This window comes from Littorina saxatilis, linkage group LG8, assembly GCF_037325665.1.
Source record: "Littorina saxatilis isolate snail1 linkage group LG8, US_GU_Lsax_2.0, whole genome shotgun sequence".
NCBI classification, from domain to species: domain Eukaryota; kingdom Metazoa; phylum Mollusca; class Gastropoda; order Littorinimorpha; family Littorinidae; genus Littorina; species Littorina saxatilis.
In genome coordinates, this window is record NC_090252.1 from 20325843 (window position 1) to 20344288 (window position 18446).

The 18446-nt window shown below is 40.2% G+C and overlaps 1 protein-coding gene across 1 annotated transcript in view; it reads right to left on the reverse strand.

Moving 5' to 3' along the window:
- LOC138974547 (uncharacterized) overlaps nucleotides 1-18446 on the reverse strand; it is a 252051-nt gene that overhangs the window by 11305 nt on the left and 222300 nt on the right. The window contains exons 54-61 of the mRNA XM_070347263.1: nucleotides 15051-15177; nucleotides 12358-12497; nucleotides 11279-11392; nucleotides 9181-9330; nucleotides 8516-8617; nucleotides 7051-7137; nucleotides 5925-6067; nucleotides 5511-5664 (exon numbers count right to left, since the gene is read on the reverse strand). Coding sequence (XP_070203364.1) covers nucleotides 5511-5664; nucleotides 5925-6067; nucleotides 7051-7137; nucleotides 8516-8617; nucleotides 9181-9330; nucleotides 11279-11392; nucleotides 12358-12497; nucleotides 15051-15177 — 1017 coding nt within the window. The remainder of the gene's footprint in view (nucleotides 1-5510; nucleotides 5665-5924; nucleotides 6068-7050; nucleotides 7138-8515; nucleotides 8618-9180; nucleotides 9331-11278; nucleotides 11393-12357; nucleotides 12498-15050; nucleotides 15178-18446) is intronic.

An 18446-nucleotide genomic window follows, 5' to 3' on the forward strand; every position in this document is an offset into this window, starting at 1 on the left:
TTTCCGTTTTGTCTTCACTTGTTTTCTATTTGACTTTTGTTCTTACATTTGTTAGGTATTGTTTCGTTTTACCTACACCGTTTCTTGTGCTTATCCCCTTTCGTTTAATAGTGCTTTTTAATTTCAATTTTGCGTTGTTTTATAACCTATGAGAGATTCTTCCTCGGGCATACGTGTCGGTCATGTTAATGTGTATCACCTAGGCAACAAGTTGCATGACATCTTCTCTCTTCTTAGCGGACCCCCGCGCCTCCACCTCCTTGGTCTCACGGAAACCCGCTTAAATTTGCAATCTGATTCCGAACTTTCCATTCCCAATTATACTTTTCTTCGAAAGGACGCCACTCGTTCTCCCCAGACGGGCCTCGGCATCTATGTTCACAATGACGTATTGCCTTATGTCACGCGGCGCCCGGATCTAGAGACCGGGGGAGTGGAGAGCATGTGGGTTCAGCTAAAGCGTAGTACTAAAGACTCTACCATACTTATCTGTATCTTGTACAGAAATCCCTCTTATAATTATGCCTGGTATGATGACTTTGTGCACATGATGGACTTTGTCACTGCGGCAAATCCAAAATCTGACTATATTCTTTTAGGGGATTTCAACATTGATCTTTTTAAAACACACACATCCTGGGAGTCAACTTGCAATTTATTTGGACTGCAACAACTGGTGCAGCAGCCTACGCGAGTTACTCCCACCTCCTCCACCCTACTAGATCATATCTATACCAATAATGTAAACAGGGTGTCTAACGTCCGGCTCTCTGATGTCAGTCTCAGTGACCACAGTCCCATCATGTGCACGTTGTCATGGAGACCACGGAAGCGTGCCAAGGGCGAGCATACCACCTTTGAGTACCGCTCAACTAAGAACTTTAATGAAACTTCCTTTTTATATGATTTGAGTCATGTCAACTTTTCTCCTGTACATAATTGTGATAATTCTGACGATGCCTTATCCTTGTGGCAAAGCTTGTTTATGCCTATTGTGGACAAGCATGCCCCCATTCGAAGGAGGAGCGTTAAACAAAAGGCGCAGCCTGGGTGGATTACAGCTGAAATAATGGAGGCTATGAAAATTAGGGACACGCTTAAGAAGGACAAAAACACTAACGAATACAAACTTCAGAGGAACAAAATCAGTGTTTTAGTGAAAAATTCGAAACGTAGGTATTTCGAACAGATGATTTCGAATAATTGTGATACAGCGCACCTCTGGCGTGCCATGAACGAGGTTACGCATAAGCAGCGTAAGCCGTCTTTAGCGCCCTCGGTCGTGGAATCGCCAGACACGCTTAACAACCACTTCTTGTCCGCCGCATCCCTCCTTACCCAATCTAATTCTATAGCCACACAAAACGAGTTCTCTAACCCTCTCCTTGAGAGTTTCTGTAGTGACCGGCTGCGGTCTGCTGACCAGAGCCCTATCCCTGCACTGGCAGTTCATGAAGTAGGGAAATATATATCTGACCTCAAGAATAAAAAGTCCGTGGGCGTAGACACTATTAGTACCTTCTTTCTAAAACTTTCACTTCCGTATATAGTAGAGTCCCTGACGTTCTTGTACAATCTATGTATTAAAACAAAGGTCTTCCCTCTGGAGTGGAAATGTGCTAAAGTTATTCCTATTCCTAAGACGTCGGATTCTAGCGACATCAACAACCTTCGTCCTATCTCTGTTCTATCGGTGCTCTCTAAGCCTCTTGAGATGCATATCCATAAACATGTAATCCATCACATGGAAAGCCACGATCTTTTTTACCAATTCCAATCTGGTTTTCGTAAGTTTCATTCTTGTTCCACGGCTCTTGTCCGTCTCTGTGACACCTGGCTGTCGGCTATCAACGATTCCAAATTAGTTGGTGCAGTTTTCCTCGATCTGAGGAAAGCGTTTGAAACAGTCGATCACAATATTCTCATAACTAAACTAAAGTTTTATATAAACAACAGTGATACAGTTAAGTTGCTTGCATCGTTCATCACGAACAGATCCCAGCGGGTATATCTAAATGGTCAATATTCACAAGATGGTGTTCTAAATTGCGGAGTTCCTCAGGGGTCCATTCTTGGCCCACTTTTATTTAGTATCTTCATAAACGACCTACCTTTGCATATTACGAATAAAAATGTATCTTGTGAGCTTTTTGCTGATGATAGCTCTCTTCACTCATCGTCCAAAAAAATAGTTCAAGTGGAGGCTGACCTTCAGCAGGGAATCAACGACGTTGAACAGTGGTGTAGTAACAACAAAATGACCCTGCATCCCAAAAAATCCAGCAGTATGGTAGTCACATCTAGACAGAAACATCAGAGAGCGCCCCTTCTCCTCAACTTAAAACTGCACTCAGATCCTATAGAACAGGTTTCATCACACAGAGTACTAGGAATTGAAGTTGACCAGGAGCTTAGGTGGAACATACACGTTAAGAATATCTGTAAAAAGCTGTCAAGCAATCTCCATCTCCTATCTAAACTAAAACCCTTTGTAGACAAGGAGGGACTGAAAATGTTTTACGTGGCACACTGTCTATCATATATTAATTATGCCTCCACGGTATGGTGCGGTGCCAGTGAAAATATAATGAAAAAACTAAACTCCTTGCACAGAAGAGGTGCTAAGCTTATTGTAACCAATCCTTATCTGTCCACGTCAGAAAAGTTGAAGGTAGCCAATATTCTTCCACTTCAACAGCAGTTTGATTACAACATCTTAATTCTAATGTACAAGGCGCTCAATGAGCTGGCCCCACCATACCTAAATGCATTCTTGATTAAAGCTTCCGAGCGTTATGTGTCAAACAAATCTCTATATATATTACCAAGGACTCGCATAGATCTATACAAAACTAGCTTTGCTTTTGTGGGACCTTCTCTGTGGAATTCTCTTCCTTCGAATGTACAAACGTGCCGTTCATTGAACGCATTCAAAACCTCCCTCAGGAAACACATACTGAGGTCTTCATAAGTTACGCTGCCGGTATTGTAGCTAGCTTTGTTAATTATAATTGTTTTATTACTCTGAAATATTGACTGCTGCATGCCTACATAATGCTAAATCTACCTGTCTTGGTAGGCTCACTGTGTGCTTGTTGAATGGCACTTAGTTGTGTGTATATTATTATTAGTATTATATGTGTTCCTCCTTGTGCGTCTGCGTGTGAGTGCGCAAATGTGATTGCGTAATTAATGTTCCATTCTGTAATTGCTTTATTGATGTTCCATTCATGTATTTTCTACTACTTTTCTCATTTATTATTACTGTATGCTTGATGTTTCTATGATTCTAGTCGGGCGCACGCGTGAATATGTGTTTGTGTGAATGTAAAGGGCACATTGTAAGATTAAGCCTATGGCCTAAAATGTCTACCCTTTATGTGAATAAAATGTTCTAAGTCTAAGTCTAAGTCTCTCTCTCTCTCTCTCTCTCTCTCTCTCTCTCTCTCTCTCTCTCTCTCTCTCTCTCTCTCTCTCTCAGTGTGCCTGTGTATCTCTCTCACTGTCCCTGTCTGTCTCCTTGACTGCCTCTAAAAATCTACAGTTCTGTCTTAAATCGTTTACTTCACAAAGTTCAAATAAACTTAAAGTTTTGACATATTAATTAACATCAATTGTCCTGTTAAGTAAACGCTCACATGATCAAGTGGAAAATAAATAATTTCCCTAGAAGTGAGATGAAATAAACACATTTACTTAGTATAGATTATTTTTTTTCAGTTTAGCAACTTAAAGCAACAATCAGCATGCAAAATATACACATTTCTTTTGAAACTGTAGAGGTAATTGGGAAATGTCCTAGAAATGTGAAGAATGTGACATATTTGCCAACACTAATCTTCCCAAGTAATTTCTTAAAATAAATTAGGATACAAGATTTAGATTGAAAAATATTCGTGAAGAATTAATCACTTGACGAATTGACAGTTTAATGATCTTGTTTAGAAAATTCAAAAGTGTGTTAGAACCGAAATCTAAAGGTCTTCGGTTAAAGTCATGTTCAAATAAACATTGCTTGTTTAATTTCAAATTCCTTATTGTCAAAATGCAAAATAAGGAAAATAGAAGAAAAACATAATTTACAGAATTTGACAAATTTACTGAACATAATAGACGTCAGGAGTGGAGTTCCTTCAATCAAAAAAACCCAATCGTTTTCATTGAAATATGTTTTCAGTAAATTTGCACATTTCCTGGCCCTTTAAACCAGAACGTTTACACATTTCCTAGAATTTGTAGGAAATTTAAAATCATTGAGTGAAACAGGACATTTACAAATTTACTGACATTTTCAGGGATTTTGTAAATGTCCTGGTTTTGAGAATTTACTGTAACATATATATAATATGTGACCCTCCACCACGGAATGAGTCGCATGTCACCTTTGCATGATTTTCATATTTTTACATTTTCCTAAAGAGTTCTTTATGCTCTATCCAGTGGTGAAAACCGTTTTAGAAAAGAGCGAAAACTGTTTGAGTTATAAGCCTGTGACTAAGGTGACCCTCACACTGTTACCAGACACTCCCCGGACTTATATTAAGCCTAGCGCAGAACCGCGCGAGGTGACATGCGACTCATTTCGTGGTGGAGGGTCACATATATATATTTCTTTCACAATTTCTGATGTTTTATATATATATATATATTGAAAGAAAAAAGATCATGACGTCACCTTTCGACGTTGTTTTTCCCTTTAAACAAAATAAACATTCAGCCTCAGCTTTATAGTTCTTTTTTAAAACTGCCATTCTAACATCTCTGTGTTGGTCTCTCTCTTTCTCTCTCTGTCTCTCTCTGTCTCTCTCTGTCTCTCTGTCTGTCTCTCTCTCTCTCTCTCTCTCTCTCTCTCTCTCTCTCTCTCTCTCTCTCTCTCTCTCTCTCTCTCTCTCTCTCTCTCTCTCTCTCTCTCTCTATGTGTTTGGAAAGCAAAAGCAAACCGTACGTATTTCAGTTGGACTTTCCGCATTTGTGATCCTCCACCACGGAATGAGTCGCATGCCACTTTTGCATGATTTTCATATGTTTATGCTCTATCAAGTGGTGAAAACCGTTTTAGAAAAGAGCGAACACTGTTTGATTTATAAGCCTGTGACTAAGGTGACCCTCACACTGTTACCAGACACTTCCCGGACTTATATTAAACCTAGCGCAGAACCGTGCGAGGTGACATGCGACTCATTTCATGGTGGAGGGTCACATTTGGGATTGACCGAATTGTTAATTACACCGCAGTGTGTTTGTTGATTAGTAATGTTTGAACGGTATCTGTGTATTCCTTTTGGGTTGTCACAAGAAACAAGGCAAGAAAACACACATCCACACATTCACAACCATGCATATTCGCACGCAAAGATGCATAAGCACATCGGCACACAAATACACAATCAGACACACACGCAAGCAGGCTCACATACATAGTCAAACACACACGCAGGGGTACTTACTCAGACCCACACATGCATACTAATAAACAAAGGTATGTGGACAGCGAAAGAAGGCAGACCTACGTTTAGTAACTGTAGGTTTCTCGCCATCGCTTTCCTTCCTATGTGTCGCACTTTTAGGAATGCATTTGGGGCCAGATGTCCGATTTTCGCTGGCCATCTCAGTCTTCACCGTAACACAGATGTCGGCAGAACCATTAAATTTGTAATGGTGCCACTGAAAAAAAATAACGTTGCCCTTTTGATGACATTGTTCTATTCATGTCAGAGTGGTTTGACTAATTATTTCACCTTCGCAGATTCCACCACAAAAAACTCTCAGTTGGAAAAACCCTTCCGCAATCACACAAACAGACCGATCGTCGGACAGATAAACAAAGAAAATCTTGTGAATCCTGTTTGAAGACTGTTGTTGATTCCCTTGAATTTGTGTATGGTAATTTATCATGGGGATAATTGTTGCTTTGTCAACATTACCCATATTACGAGATGCCCTGTCTCTCGGATATCGAGTTGCAGGTACTGCACGCACGGAAGTATGTCTGTAATCATCAATGGGTAGCCCGGGCTGCTGTATTCCACATCTCTTTCTAGAAATGGTTCACCACACCGGAGAGCCTCTAAACACAACAACAAGTAATGATAACAGAAAATAAGTGCAATTTTACATTTTCCTTAGCAGTGGTAAAACTGTTGTTCACATTTTCACACATGCGGATTTTCAAAGCAAATATCTGATGAAAGACATAAGGTTTGCCAGATACTGATATTGCATACAGTTTAACAAAGTTTCGAAAACATTGTCGTTTTTTTAGTCTCCGTAACCGATGTGGCTTTCCGGACCAATGCAGGTTAGCCCCATTCTCAGTGTACACGCATGATGGTATAGGTTTTTGAAACTATGAAACACGTTTCGTTCAGGTATATCACACTAGAAATGTAGAATGTTCTAAAAATGCTAACTTTGTTTTCCCACTTAATACTTCAAATCCTGTTATAAATTAGGAGAATGGTGTTGTTTTGTAAACAATTTAGAATCTATAAAACAAAACAAAAATGATGTGTGCAGAGTTCAGCAACATGCAACAGCAACAAAGTTGCCTTCTTTGCAGCAGTTGACTTCTCTCTCTCTCCAGTATTACTTGTAAAATGTTTTACTTGGCCCCGCCTCAGTTTTCTCTAGTGCCTTTAAAGCCTGTCCTTAACTGGGCGAAGTCGACTACGCGAAGTATGCTCCGCGAAGCTGACCAAAGGAAGCTTTAGCACTGAGTGTTCGGTAAAAAAAAATAATTCGCAAAGTCGACTTCGGGCTCAAATAAGGACCGTCTTTAACTCATTGTCTCCAAGGTACCCACTCATATGGCTCTATATCTGACCAGGTACGGATACATCCGCTCAGATTGTTAGATTCAGTCGCTTCCTGTAACGTCGATCTAACGCCTGCATTCCAGCGTGTTAATATACAGTTGCTACACAGTTACTACAATGTTGACTGACCTGCTGCAGCACAGCTGGTCTCGGCTAAAAAAAACCTTGGTCAACATAGTTGGGGTACACAGTGTTAAGGAAAAGATTTTGCCGCAGTTGATACAAACATACTCACCGAGGTACTGCAGTCTAAACCTTGACCCTTCATACGATTCACCCGTTTGGAATGTGATCGTAAGGGACTGGTGTTGTTGACCAGGCACTGTTAAAAAACCAGGTTTATAATACGGTGACTGATTGCAGAGGTGGTTTTTTTTTAATGAAGAATACTGTAAATCCCTCTCTCTGTCTCTCTCTCTATCTGGACTGGGTGGCCGAGTGGTAACGCACTTGCGCTCGGAAGCGAGAGGTTGCGAGTTCGACCCTGGGTCAGGGCGTTAGCAATTTTCTCCCCCCTGTCCTAACCTAGGTGGTGGGTTCAAGTGCTAGTCTTTCGGATGAGACGAAAAACCGAGGTCCCTTCGTGTACACTACATTGGGGTGTGCACGTTAAAGATCCCACGATTGACAAAAGGGTCTTTCCTGGCAAAGTTGTATAGGCATAGATAAAAATGTCCACCAAAATACCCGTGTGACTTGGAATAATAGGCCGTGAAAAGTAGGATATGCGCCGAAATGGCTGCGATCTGCTGGCCGATGTGAATGCGTGATGTATTGTGTAAAAAATTTCCATCTCACACGCCATAAATAAATCCCTGCGCCTTTAATATGTGCGCGATATAGATTGCATAAAAAAAAAATCCCTGCGCTTAGAACTGTACCCACGGAATACGCGCGATATAAGCCTCATATTGATTGATCTATCTCTTTTTCACATAACTACACACACACACACACACACACACACACACACACACACACACATACACACACACACACACACACACACACACACTCACACACACACACACACACTTACACACACACACACACACACACACATGTAATGACCTTTGACCTAAAACCTACTTTCTAGCAAAAGAAAGATTTGACTCCATTGATGCACAACTGGTTATTGAAAGAAACATAAGATGAATACTGGGCCACTTGAATGACATCGTTTCTGACATCATGACATCGTACCATCGGATGCATGTACGTACCAACAGCATAGCTAAGAATAGCAAACACAAAACACTAAGCAGCCATCTCAAACTTAACACTCTGCATGACAGCACAACCTGATAATGTCTTTGACTATAGCCTACCTGCATCCATTCTTTAGTTGTTTATTTATCTTAAAAGAGATACGTCTTATCCAGCAGAAATGATCACGCTACGATCTGAAGATTGTTGATCTGAAGCTACATGTAGTAAAATTGGGGGCTCTAGGACAACAAAAATCAAAGGAAACCTCAACGTTGAGTTGTGTGTTTAGTATTGTTTTTATCTGATTGTTTTTGCTGATATTGTCCACGCACTGACAATGTTACACTGCTTACTGGTATACCTCTTCGTATTGCTTAAGTAAGTCAACACACAACGTTTTAGGCAAACGCCAAATAGGCAACAACTCTTCATTTCCTTTTTGTTCAGCTTCCTACTAACTATAACTAATTGGCACTGCATGCATAGCTTACCTTCCAAACGATGTTTTGTATCGCTACTATCGCAGAATTTACGTGTTTCAGGTGTTCCGTTCTCTGATGTCCAAGAAATAGTGACTCCATCCGTTTTACAGTCTGAAAAACACAGATATACACTGAATTGCCAATTCAATATTTATGCGAACACGGGTACATAACGATGTAGACCAACTGTTGCAGTGATACACTCCTCACTGCCAGGTTTCAATTTGTCACAGTATGTATACCTAAATCGACAAAAAAAACACTAAATACATAATTAATTAGCGACTATTACTGGTCAAGAAACGAAGAAGCATGATGCAATTGAAAACTTACTAAATTGACTTAACCTCCACCTTAACAATGGTGGTCTCGCTAGAAGACATTTTTTGTCTTTAGATTATAAAGGCTTTGGATTGCTGCCTTTACGTCCACGCGAGATGCATTCTTTTAAAATAAAACTGGGTCTGTATGGCGAGCACCTTTGGTGTTCACTAGTCGTATATAGGGGTCAAACAAAATGAGTATTGTACTGTATGTAAAAGCCTGGCGGCATCTGTGATCAGCAACTGGTATTTTACAGGAGACGGATTGGGTTGTGTCATTTTAAAGAGAACAAAGTGCGCTAGGTGGGGCATCCGTGGGGAGCTATCCTTGGCGTAACTGGTGTCTTTTACCTCCAATAATGTTGATGTCAATAAAGCTGAACCAAATGTTAGTGTCTTTCTTGGTTGGCAGGGTCCAATGGCAATAGGTGAACTTTGGGCTGGGATCAGGATAAAATGGACTGGTTACAGTCCCTTCTGGTGGAAGTATGCCAGTGCAGTCTAGAATTCACACAGACACAGACACAGACTTAGACAGACGCATACAGACAGACAGACAGACAGACAGACAGACAGACAGATAGACAAACAGACAGACCGACAGACACACACACACATGCTAAGCACATGTTAGTACAGACAACGCCGCTTAACTCGATCTCGTCGGGGCCCCCCCAAAGAGTTCGAGGTATGCAAAGTTCGTGTTATCCAACATGTCGGATAGCTCGATTTTTCAAAGGAAGACTTCGAGCTATCCGAAGTCGAGGTAAGTGAAGGATTTTTAGTGATATAAAGAAGGCTGGTGGCCGGGACCAATGGTTCACTTCGACGTATCCGAAAAAACGAGGTAAGCAGCGTAGTCCATCTACAGGACAGCTCTCAGCAGGCTCTTGGGGCTTTTTTGATGATGTGTGCAAATCTGCTTGCTATGGTGTATATATTTATATGTACGTATTTACGTGCGGCATGTGTGTGTGTGTGTGTGTGTGTGTGTGTGTGTGTGTGTGTGTGTGTGTGTGTGTGACGGTTTGTGTGTGTGTGTGTGTGTGTGCGGTTTGTGTGTGTGTGTGTGTGTGTGTGTGTGTGTGTGTGTGTGTGTTTGTATGTGCTTGTATGCTGACTTTATTAGCAGACATCTGTCAAAAATTGTTACGATCAACGATCAAGTCAGTGTAATATCATGTATATATACTTTTGATTTGATTACGTGAAATGCTGCTTTTGTACTTTTTCTTTTGTTTTACCTTTGAAAACCAATTCACTGGTTATACAATTAAACAATCCATCCATCTCTCCATCTGAGAACTATGTGTGACCCTCCGCCACGGAATGAGTCGCATGTCACCTTTCCATGATTTTCATATTTTTACATTTTCCTAAAGAATCTTTTATGCTCAATCCAGTGGTGAAAACCGTTTTAAAAAAGAGTGAACACTGTTTGAGCTATAAGCCTGTGACTAAGGTGACCCTTAAGCCTAGCGCAGAACCACGCGAGGTGACGTGCGACTCATTTCGCGGTGGTGGGTCACATTTTCCATGTTTTGTTTGCGACATAATCTTATGACGTTTACATTTGTGCGTCACTTCTCGTTTGACGTCATATGGAGATAAAAAAGTGGGATATCAAGCTAACCGATGGTGATGAAAATAAGGTGGGACCTGGGCATGAGATCGAGTTAAGCAGAAAATCGAACTATCCAAAGTCGAGGTAAGTGAAGGAATTTTAGTGATAACAAGAAGGCTGCTGGCCGGGACCAATGGTTCACTTTGAGATATCCGAAAAATCGAGTTAAGCGAGTTCGAGTTAAGCGGCGTTGTCTGTACTTTGGTCTTTGAAATAGATCATTTTCTAAAAACTGCATGATTTTGCCTTTTTAAAAATAGATTAAGATAACCAAACTCTAATGAATAAAAAGCAATTAAAACAATCTGCTGCCTGCTACTTTAGACACTAAAGAAAATGACATGTATTGTTTTACATTAGGTTCCTCAGAATAAGATTTGGGAAGAAAGTTGTCCTTTTTGTTACAATCATAGTACATGTTTGTACTGGTAAAAAACAATGTTTTCAGCATTTGTCGAAAGGCTGGAGAAACAAAGCGCAGAAGAGTCCTTGGACACTCCAACCAATGTCGGTGACAATCGGATGAGTAGTTTTCAACCCATGTGTGTTATGATACTCCAAACATAAACGTTGGCGTCACAAGACTGCGTCTGCAGATACACCTAATGGCATTTGCACCCTGCATGTATCAATAACTCTGGTAAGTACCGTGCAAATTTGGTGCGAAATGTCTATTGTGGTAACTTACGTTAAGGACTGAAGTACAGGGTCATGTGATTTTAATCACAATATTCTTGTAACGAAGTTATGTTCCGTTCGAACTCTCATGGAAAATTAAATCACATTTATACCTGTGTTACCCATGAAATCTTATTGCAAACTAACCTTCATAACTGGAGACACTGATCTTAAATCCTGAACGTTGCACGAAGTCAGATGCTGATTCCGGGGTTTGAACCAGAAGAGTGACGTAGAAGAACTCGTCCTTGATCGCTCTGACTGCACATCATAATGCCCAGCACAAGGAAACCCTTTTTTGTGTGTCTAGATTACACATCCATTATTCGCGGTGTATGCTGTATGCATTAAAAAAAATGCCAATGGCATAATAATGGCTCGGATCCATTAATTCAATGTCGATGGAATAAGAATGTGAAAGTCCCCCCCAAAAGGCTACCAGCATTGATATTCTTGCGCTCCGTCATCAAATATCCATAGACTTCAACATTTAAATAGTAGAAAAACGACAAAAGGAAAGGCCCTTAATGATGCATACATCGTTTTTAATAAATTAACAACAATCCGCCCGAAAGCTTTTGATACGCTTTGCACGGACACAGACACGCACACACATACAAACAGACACAATGGCTCTCTTAGTGGAGGACCCCCTCAAAAAATGACCGCAAAACGTGCCTTTTTTGGCCTCTGAAACGGTTGACACCTACAGGCTACACAAATACTAAAGACGTAAGGTGCATGATAACAAAATGCTCGGAACAGGAAATTGAATGGCCTTTCCAATGGTAGTCAGAAATGTTTGATAAGTGCACATTCTGATTTTGCAGATTTTAAAATACGGGGTATTGATTTTTGTCAGGTCGATTTTAGGGGTGACCTTGTTTGACAGGCTGCCACGGGATGCCTATACAAAGTACCACCGATCGAACAAATGATATGAACAGCAGACATAATTACCTTTTCCAGCATATAAAGTTCAATTAGAATGGATTGTGGCTTAACGCTTTTCTGAGCGTGCGAAAATGGTTGCAATAATTCATTGGCCAAGTTTATCTTATGATGATGCAGCTCAATTATGCAGAGCTGTAGATGGTATGCCTGACTTGATTATGTCCTTATTTCCAACTAGCTAGCCGTATAGAAGAATACCGTCGAAGTGCGTCATTTGTCAACAATTGTGAAAACACAACCATTGTTATAATCTCCACTGTTTTATATCTCACATTTGTAGTGGGTTGTCCCCATCGAGCCACACAGTGTTCGCTGCTCGCCTGCAGAGTTGCTAAGCAGCAGTGCTTCAGCAGAACACATTCCTCCAGAATGTCTCGGTGCAAGATCCACGTAGGTTACATAAACGTATACACTGCACAACCATCATCAACATCAGCATCACTGCCTCATCATCATCATCATCATCATCATCATCATCATCATCATCATCATCATCATCATCATCATCATCATCATCATCATCATCATCATCGTCGGTATTTTTATAACACAAAGACAGAAAGAGATACTATTGATTTGACCAGATTTTTTTTTTTTTTTTTTTTTTTTTTTGGGGGGGTCTCTTGCAAGTTTGACGAATCTGAAGAATGTGGGGGAATCCACTGTACCTGCATCTAGACGCACACGGCACGATGTGCTCGAAAACGGATCAAACGTACGTATTGTAATCAATTAAATCAAACCCAACACACACACACACACACGCATACGTTTTGAAGTCTCTTGTACCCCTGAGGAGGGTGTTAGTTTCCTAGTAGGCTATCTGTGAAGGTATTAGTTATCGTTAGATTTGACTGCGATATCCAGATTTATCAGTGCCAATGTCGAGAAAGCTGAAATCATATCAGATCGAGGCGTGAGCCGAGATCTGATATGATTCAGGCTTTCGAGACATTGGCACTGATAAATCTGAATATCGCAGTCAAATCTAAAGATAACGATTTTATCGCATTCCATTTACCCCAGTCTAAGAAATCGGTCAAGAGCAAGGGAGGCTACTGCCATGTTGGAAATGTTGGATTGTCTGTTCCTGCTTTCACAACTTAATTGCTGCTATAACTTTCATTTTTCAAATACTCTTTCGTTTTCTAAGACGTAAATAAGGCATCTAAAAACAACAAAGAAAAGATAAATATTGTGTAAACAGATCACACAAAAAAGGTTCAGTGGAGGAACACGCAACAGCCTTCGCGGTTACTTGCAAACTTTTAGACTTCAAAGGCTTTAATTTGGCAATTATAAACGATGGCAGGAACTGAAGTGCCTCGGACTGTATCAGTGAAGTCCTCTGGCTCGTTTTCTGTGTTGAAGACAGCTTCCAGTTCTTCGTCGTTATCGACGGACTGCAGTGTTGATAATGTTGTCGAATCGCCAACTGCAGACGACACAATATTCCAAGACAACTTTCAAAGATGGCGTCTTCCGATAGTTTGTTTGTTTGTTTGTTTGTTTATTTGTTGCTTAACGTCCAGCCGACTACGCAGAGCCATATCAGGACGAGGAAGGGGGGGATGAAGGGGGCCACTTGTCAAGCGATTCCTGTTTACAAATGCACTAACCCATTACTTGTGTCCCAGCAGGCTTTAGTAAAACTAAATTAATACCTACTGGAAGATTACCAGTTTCCAGTTGTTAAAATAGGCTTAACCTATCTACTGCTGGACTTACATCAGAACACTAACAGATTAAACTATACATGAATCGCGAGACAAGCGGCAAGAGAAGAGATTTTTGGAAAAAAATACAGGTGAATGAGCAAGAAGGCAGAAAAAAGAAAAGAATTCATGAAGAAAAAGAGAGCATGACAGGAAAGAGGAACCAAAAATCTACCTAACAGCAAACTAGAAAGCTCCTGCGGTTCCAAAAACAGGAGGAGCTTTTAATTTCATAACCGCAGTGCCCCACTGCGGGAGTCTTCCGATAGCCTTCGTGACTGTTTTGAAGCTGTTGAGGTTTGTGTGTGGATTTTGCATGGCTACGACAAAGAGGGATGGGACAGTGATTCATGCTGGAGCAAAATGTTATAATCGGCTGCTCATTTCCAGCCTTTACGCGAGTGATGAGCGCGGACACCCTGTAAGAGAACTCGCTTCTCGCTCCAAAGTTCAGTTTGTTTACGGCTGTTCCAGTCGCCTCCCTCGGTAAGATTAAAACATACCATTCTACTACTTCTCTGTTAAAGGTGGGTGGAAACAGTGTGTATGTATTCATTACACAGATTAATCTTGCTGATGCAATTACTTTCCTTTTATAAATTTGCGCTTTAAAATAATGATATACTTGTGTTTCCTTCAAGTGAAATTTTTTTCTTCTAATTTACAATTGGAAAACTACTTCCTGCCCGATATCAAATTCACTAGGAACTTCTTGCGCGATATGAATTGATATACAGTTCCTGATTGACCAATGACAACAGGTGTTTTTGTCATGTGATCAGTAAAAATGCGATAATATATTCTTCACTGTCCTTTTGCTCTGAGAAACGATTTTTAGAATCTCAGATGAAATTCTCAGAAGACATTATGATGATAAGATTGTGACCTTGATCCAATGAAACAGTACTTTTCAGAATTCCCTGATATAAAAAGTAAGCCCGAGTACGGATCCTCAATAATAAAACATATTCATATGTGACCATGTTAAAGGTTTCTTGAAACCAAGAGGACTGTTTTGTATTATAACATCGATCTATTTTGAGGTAGTTCATATTGGACTTCCCGTGTTTTGTGTAACATTTTTATAGTATCAAATTTGTAGTTTTATCCCACATTGGCGAATCATCAAGAGAAAATTGCAATTCAGTTATATCTAGACTGCCACTAAACCTGCTATTTGACAACAGACTGAAATGCAGATAGAGTGAACTGAGTTAGCCAGACCAAAAAAGTTCAGAATTCAAACGCACGTCCCGTCCTTCTTGGTTGGAACCACCCACTGGCAGATGTATTTAAATCCAGGCTCCGTGTAATTGTCAGGGTAGTTGGGACTGAATATGTCATAGGTGTCATCTGTCTGCATCATGTCTCCACATACTGCAGAGCACAAATAATATTTTGCAAAATTAGTGACCTTTCAAGCCTAACGGAGAAAAAAGCCTTTGATATCACAATGCATTCTCTCTTTCTCTGTCTTTTTGACACACAGACACAAACACACAATAATGCATGCACACACACAAATTACACGATAATGGACTGAAAGATACAAAGAAAGAGAGAGAGAGAGAGAGAGAGAGAGAGAGAGAGAGAGAGAGAGAGAGAGAGAGAGAGAGAGAGAGAGAGAGAGAGAGAGAGAGAGAGAGAGAGAGAGAGAGAGAGAGAGAGAGAGAGAGAGAGAGAGAGACACTGACACTGACACTGGGTGGCCGAGTGGTAACGCACTTGCGCTCGGAAGCGAGAGGTTGCGTGTTCAGGCCTGGGTCAGGCCGCAATTTTCTCCCCCCTTTCCTAACCTAGGTGGTGGGTTCAAGTGCTAGTCTTTCGGATGAGACGAAAAACCGAGGTCCCTTCGTGTACACTACATTGGGGTGTGCACGTTAAAGATCCCACGATTGACAAAAGGGTCTTTCCTGGCAAAATTGTGTAGGCATAGATAAAAATGACCATCAAATACCCGTGGGACTTGGAATAAAGTAAAAAAAAATCCATCTCACACGGCATTAAGTCTCAGGAAACATGAATACACGCATGCAGGAAAAAAAAATAAGGGTAGCGCCGTATGTATGGCAGCTCGCTTTCCCCGGGGAGAAAGCAGCCCGAATTTCCATGAGGGTAACCTCACTGGACTGTAAATCTTATCCAATCCAATCCAATCCAATCCACAGTGTAATTGAATATGGGCCTACAGCCCCTTTCAATGGGGGGGGGGGGGGGGTACACATGAATCACAGGAAAAAAATAGAAAAACATGATATTGAAACGTATGCAAAATACACAGTGGTTTTTTTCCAAGCTTTCCTCTATCTATAATCTTGCACATCAATGCTGCCTAATATATACATACAACCGAACAATAAATACAGCAACAACAAAACCTTCAGCGACAATTAATCCTCATTATTATTTAACATTGACAGTCTTAACTGAAATGCAAAAAACAAAAACTTTGCTAAATCTACAATTGTTTCTGTGTCTTGTTTTTTAAACATTGTAATCATACTGCCTAACTGATCACCAACACTTAAAAACTGTGCTAAATACTTTATTCTTAGCTCACAATATGTTTGGCATTCAAACAAAAAATGGATTTCGGTCTCTAATTTATCTTCACAAAAGGGACAACACTTGTTTTCTGTTGAATCTTGGAAGCGATATCTGTGGTTATTTATCTGTGAAACGCCCATTCTAAATTGAGCGATGACATTTCTGTACACATCTTTCCATAAAATGTCCACATAACGTTATTTTTCAAAACAGGCTTTATATTGTCCATACAGTGATAGGCGCTCACTCGAGTCCAAATGATTACGCCAATCATGACAGAAGGAACTGCAGAGCCTCTCCTTCAGTTCTGCAAAAAACACCCTCTCGTTTCCACATCCAAACATCCAAACTTGGTAAAAATCCATTTTCACACAGAACTGCCTTTACATGCGTTTCCCATGTGATACCACCTTTTTTGTGGAGGTTGAACAACATTTTGTATGTCTTCTTTGAATAAAAATTGTCTGGCTGTCTCAATAACCGTAACCAATATTTAATCAACCTTGTGACTGTTGTCACCCAAAGAGGATACCTACCCAATTCACCATACACAACATCATTGGGAGTTTTATCTACTACGTGCAGAAACCGTTTACATGCAAATAAATGAACACGTTCCAATTGGTCATACTTCTCATAACCCCAAATTTCGGCTCCATATGTACTGGCAATACTTGCGCATCAAATAACTTAAAAATACATCAAATGAGTTACAACCCATGTTCTTTAAAGTATTCAAAATTTCGATTGTGCTTCGCTTTGCTCTTGTTGCTGCGTCTTCAATTGCGACGCCATAACTATGTCTTGTTGAAAAGGTGAGGCCAAGATATTTATACGAATTTACAACCTCCAACTGATTCCCATCAAAAATCCATTTTTCTCTTGCACTTAGAAATCCGCCTTTTCTGAAAACTATTATTTTTGATTTATCTAGATTTACTCTAAGACCCAGTCGTTGCATTGCTGTACATAAAACGTTTAACTGGTTCTGTAATCCAACAACAGTGGATGCTATCAAAGTGAGATCGTCAGCAAACAATAACAAAAAAAGTTCAAGTTCCGTAGGACCGAGGGACACACCATGTTTGCCCTTTTCAATAATTTCGTTCGCCAACTCATTAATTAACAAGGAGAACAGCATTGGGCTCATAACACAACCTTGTTTCAGCCCTTGTAGACATTCGAAATAGTCCGTATAACCCTCATTGGAAAGGACACGTGCTTCAACAGTGGCATACATAGCTCTTATCATTCTTAACATTCTTCCGCTGACACCCGATCTCATCAACACGGACCACAGCACAGTGCGGTTAACAGTATCGTAAGCCTTTCTAAAATCTATAAAACCAACATACAACTTAGATCTTTTTAACAGATGTTTCTCAATGGCGGCATGCAGAGTGAAAATATGATCTGTGGTGGAACGTCCCTTTCTGAAACCAGCTTGTACATCGTTCAAAACGGAGTTTTCTTCCGACCACAGAACCAGTCTGTTATTAATAACTTGGGTAAATACTTTGCTCAAATACTCAAAAGTGATTTGCCTCGATAATTATCCGGATTATTTCTGTCTCCTTTCTTATATAAAGGAATAATAGTAGCCTTCGTCCATTGAAGCGGGAAGTGTCCTTTAGAAAACAAATAATTAAAATATTTTTTTCAAAAATGGCAACATCTCATTTTCAACTGTTTTTATCATTTCTGCCAAAATACTGTCTGGGCCTGCTGCTTTTCCTGTTTTCAAATGTTTAATCGCTTTTCGTATTTCGGCTCCAGTAATTTCTGCATCCAAAATGTCATTAAAAACACCGTCTGCGGTAGAACATACATCCTCCTCTACATTTATGTCAACTCCTTCATTAAATACTCCTTCAAAATGCTTCAACCAATCTTCCTTCTCAATACAATTCATTACCCTTCTCTTCGTTCTATGCCTGCGAATTTCAGCCCAAAAGTCTTTTGGGCTTTGCATTGAATCAAGCAAAGCATCTAAGGATGTTTTCTTTTCTTGATTCCTCTTTAGATTCTTCAAACCATTGTACTCTTTACGCTGTTCTTCATACAACCCATAATCTTCCTTAAAATTAGTGTGTCGGAAG